This window comes from Myotis lucifugus, unplaced genomic scaffold (genome assembly GCF_000147115.1).
Source record: "Myotis lucifugus unplaced genomic scaffold, Myoluc2.0 scaffold_151, whole genome shotgun sequence".
NCBI lineage: Eukaryota > Metazoa > Chordata > Mammalia > Chiroptera > Vespertilionidae > Myotis > Myotis lucifugus.
The window spans coordinates 886741-890022 of NW_005871199.1; the positions used below are offsets into that span (position 1 = coordinate 886741).

A 3282-nucleotide genomic window follows, 5' to 3' on the forward strand; every position below is an offset into this window, starting at 1 on the left:
GCCAGCCCACGCCCACGAGTTCCTGGGAAGTCCTGTGGTGATCAGGACGATCTTATGGAGAGAGGGGGCGGGGGTCAGCCTCGGTGACGCGGGCAAAACCTCCTGTCTAGTCGGGTAGTCAATGCTTCCCACGTACCCCATCTATGTTCACCAGGCCCTTTAAACTGGGATGTCACCCCCTGTATCACACCCTTACTGTAAGTGACACAGAGACCCCATACCGATGCCCCCAGGTCATAAGAGGAGAATACAGAACACAGTGTGTGTCCACCTAGATTCAGAGTTGCCGGTCTCTGCGGAAGGGTTTCTGTGCCTTTAGGAGACACAGGATTTCTTGAGGGCAGGGGAGTGTCCCCTCCTCACACAGGGGCCTCCCCAAGGTTAACCCCTGTAAATCCCAATTTTTTTGGTTGATCCCCCCAAAAGACCTTTTATCCAGGCTTTTCCTTGGGTGACCAGGAATGGTGGGAAATTTCAGAGTAGAAAAATCCCCTCCCAGGGCGGGGGGGGGGGGGGGGGGGGGAGGCCGGGAGAAGAGGGGTGAGGTGTCTTTCTCAGTTGGCATTGTCTTCTCCGGGCACAGCCTTACCCGAAAGTCACTAGTCTCAGGATCCATATCCCAGAGGGAGAAGTCAGTCGTCTCAGGATCCATATCCCATTTTCAGGTGTCCTGTCACACCTGGGGGCGTGGAGGAAGATGGCTGTGTTTTGAGGGAGTGGAAGAAAGTTCAGGGACCCCCCCCCCCACGCACACACACCTCATCTGATCCCTTGGTTGTCTCTGCCTTGCCCTCCAAACACACACACTTGATTGTCTCTGCCTTGCCCTCCAAACACACACACACACACACACACACACATATGGAATGATAGTAAAAGGGACAGACGCTTCAGCCACAGGACTGATTGGCGCTGGATACTTAGAAGGATTTCTTGGTGGAGCTCGGGAGAGAGGGCAGGAGGGCCCACAGGAAGCTGCGGGAGACTGGCGGGGGCGAGGGACTGCCCGTGCGCTGGACTAGAGGCTCCCCACGGCCTCCCGCCCGGTGCCGTCCCAGGCAGGCCGTTCTCGCCACCTCCAGGCCCTGACCTTGGAAGCTCCGGTTCCACATCCGCTGGGTGATGCCCTCCCCGTCGGTGACGGCTCCCCCGTGGGCCAGGGTCTCTGTCACCGCCTGGACGAAGAGCAGGAGCCCGTCGTGGAAGGACGCTGGGATGGTGTTCACCTGCGGGGACAGCAGAGCCTCACTGGGGTGGGACATGTGGAGGGCACACAGTGGGGTGCTGGGGGGAGGCACTGGGAGGTGCTGGGAGCTGGGAAGGGGATGGGAGAAAACGTCCCCACAGGACAGCAAGGTTTTGCTATCGATAAGATGCCTCTGCATAGACCACCGCTTCGCACCCCGCTGGGCAGGCGGGGCGGGACAGATCACTTCCCTTTGACTGTGAGGACCTGAGATTCGGAGGTTGAACTGGTCAGCGCCACCTCCCAACCCCCAGAGATACAGAAACAAGGGGCAGGGAAAGAAGGGGAGGCCTGGGGATCCGGGGATGGCTGAGTGGACAGGGTGGAGACTGGCAGAGGGCCATGGAGGGGGGGCTGGAGGTCCACAGTGGAGGGCCCCAGGGCCCCGTCCTACCAGGCCGTCCTCCAGGGTGAAGTTGAACTGCTCATGAGCCAAGTGCTTCAGCTGCTGCAGGAATTCCACGTACTCAGGGTTATCTGGCTCTTTGTATGTAATGATCTTGGCAGCCTGAGGAAGGGGTCAGTGGAGAGGGGTGAGCTGGGCGCTGACCCACCTTCCCAGTAGCCTGGGGCCCACCTCCCAGAGCTGCATCTCTGCTCAGCTTAACGTCAAACTGGACCCCATATCCTGGGTGCGGTGCTGACTGCTCCAAAGCAGGGGAGCCAAAGGGATGGCGTCTCCCAGTCCAGTGAGTCTGCAGGACTTGAACATCCTTCCACCTCAAGCCTATGCGCACGTCCTCTTACCCTCCTGGCTCTGAGCCCCCTGTCCCTGGCCCTCCACACACCTCTGGGCCCAGGCCCCTGCCCTTCGTCACCTAACTCCCTGTGAGCATCAAGAATTTCTTTTCTGCCCTGGCTGGTTTGGCTCAGTGGATAGAGCAGTGGTTCTCAACCTTCTGGCCCTTTAAATACAGTTCCTCATGTTGTGACCCAACCATAAAATTATTTTCGTTGCTACTTCATAACTGTAATGTTGCTGCTGTTATAAATCGTAATGTAAATATCTGATATGCAGGATGGTCTTAGGCGACCCCTGTGAAAGGGTCGTTCGACCGCCAAAGGGGTCTCGACCCACAGGTTGAGAACCGCTGGGATAGAGCGTGGGCCTGCCCACTGAAGTCTCCCAGGTTTGATTCCGGTCAAGGGCACATGCTCAGGTTGTGGGCTCAATCCCCAGTAGGGGGCGTGCAGGAGGCAGCTGGTCAATGATTCTCTCTCATCATTGATGTTTCTATCTCTCTCCCCCTTCCTCTCTGAAATATATTTTAGAAAGAACTTCTTTTCTAGAATCATTTCAGATAATGCAGGACCCAGTGCCCAGAAACTACGTGTCACCAGTTGAGAGTCGCACCCCCTGGCACTCACCTGAAAGGCCCGGTGGGCACTGACATCCTGCCCATCCCCCCGCTCCCAGGGCCTGCGGGAGCCAAGGCCCTGTGCACCTTGCAGGCTTTGCCCGAAGAGATCCAGGTGGAAGAAAGCATAGTCCTCCCCGCTGAGACCAGCTTCCAGGGCCAGAAGCATCAGGGCTCTGAAGGTATCCGGGGAGCTGCAGATGTAGATGACTGGGGAGGAAGGGGGCGGGTCAGAGAGAGAAGCCCAGGTGTTGGGGAGGGGGAGACTCTCAGGTAGGGAAGCTGGGGCACCCAGGGAGTCGTTCGGAGACCTTGTGGTCGTTGGGTGGACCTCGGGCCTCGGTACAGGCTGTGGCAGGAGGAAGATGGAGAAGGGCAGGAGGTGGAGGTGGGAGGGAGACAGGAGCAGAGGTGGGGGGAGGTCGGGTCAGGAGGGGAGGCGGGAAGGAGAGGAAGGCCAGCTGGAGAGGGGACTGGAGAAGAGCTGGCGTGTGGGAGCAATGGGAGGAGAAGATGGAGGAAGGAACGAGGCTGTTGGGAAGAGAGAAAATGGGCGAGAAAAAAGGGATGGGAACTAAGCCAGGAACCTACTAGTGTCAGGGTGGCAGCAGGCACCCCCTCCCGCCGTGAACTCGCGAGGAGCTGGAGGGCGGGAAGGAGGTGGGGGAGTGGGGTAGG

At 58.6% G+C, this 3282-nt stretch overlaps 1 protein-coding gene across 1 annotated transcript in view; it reads right to left on the bottom strand.

Annotated features, from left to right (window-relative positions):
• The window catches only part of NPR1 (natriuretic peptide receptor 1), a 15014-nt gene that overhangs the window by 8850 nt on the left and 2882 nt on the right, over positions 1–3282 (bottom strand). The window contains exons 2-5 of the mRNA XM_023759308.1: positions 2615–2814; positions 1641–1754; positions 1091–1226; positions 658–679 (exon numbers count right to left, since the gene is read on the bottom strand). Of these exons, the coding sequence (XP_023615076.1) occupies positions 658–679; positions 1091–1226; positions 1641–1754; positions 2615–2814 (472 nt within the window). The remainder of the gene's footprint in view (positions 1–657; positions 680–1090; positions 1227–1640; positions 1755–2614; positions 2815–3282) is intronic.